Source organism: Penaeus monodon, chromosome 21 (assembly GCF_015228065.2).
Source record: "Penaeus monodon isolate SGIC_2016 chromosome 21, NSTDA_Pmon_1, whole genome shotgun sequence".
Lineage (NCBI taxonomy): Eukaryota > Metazoa > Arthropoda > Malacostraca > Decapoda > Penaeidae > Penaeus > Penaeus monodon.
Genome location: NC_051406.1, coordinates 15,611,430 through 15,611,945, shown reverse-complemented (window position 1 = coordinate 15,611,945; position 516 = coordinate 15,611,430). Strand labels below are relative to the sequence as shown.

General features: G+C 51.0%; 1 protein-coding gene across 1 annotated transcript in view; it reads left to right on the top strand.

Annotated features, from left to right (window-relative positions):
* The window catches only part of LOC119586272 (nuclear pore complex protein DDB_G0274915-like), a gene marked incomplete in the record, with an annotated part of 20,387 nt that overhangs the window by 13,195 nt on the left and 6,676 nt on the right, over positions 1 to 516 (top strand). The window contains 1 exon segment of the mRNA XM_037934977.1: positions 1 to 516. Coding sequence (XP_037790905.1) covers positions 1 to 516 — 516 coding nt within the window.

Genomic DNA, 516 nt, shown 5'->3' with positions numbered 1-516 from the left:
TTTGGTTCTACTACAGGACAGGGCTTTGGTGCTCTGCCAACAAATACTCAAGGTTTTGGAGCACCAACAACAAATCCACCAGCCTTTGGCTCAACTACAAGCACAGCAGCATTTGGTACACCAAAAACCACCCCTTCATTTGGTGTACCAACAACAGCACCCCCAGCATATGGTGCAACAAGCAGTCAAACAAGCACTCCTTCATTTGGAACTGTAACGAGTCCTCCATCATTCGGGGCACCCGCAACAAGCACCCCAGCTTTTGGCTCCACCACAAGTACTCCAGCCTTTGGATCAACTGCCAATCCTCCTGCTTTTGGAGCACCAGCAACAACTGCCCCAGCCTTTGGATCACCAGCACCCAGCTTCGGTAGCACAGCCACAAGTGCAACATCTCTATTTGGTTCATCTACAGGCTTTGGCTTTGGAGGAGCTCAAGGGGGCAGCAAGGCAAGTACCCCAGCAAACCCCTTTGAAACAGCACAGGGAGCAACTTCGCCTTTTGGAAGCACAAAT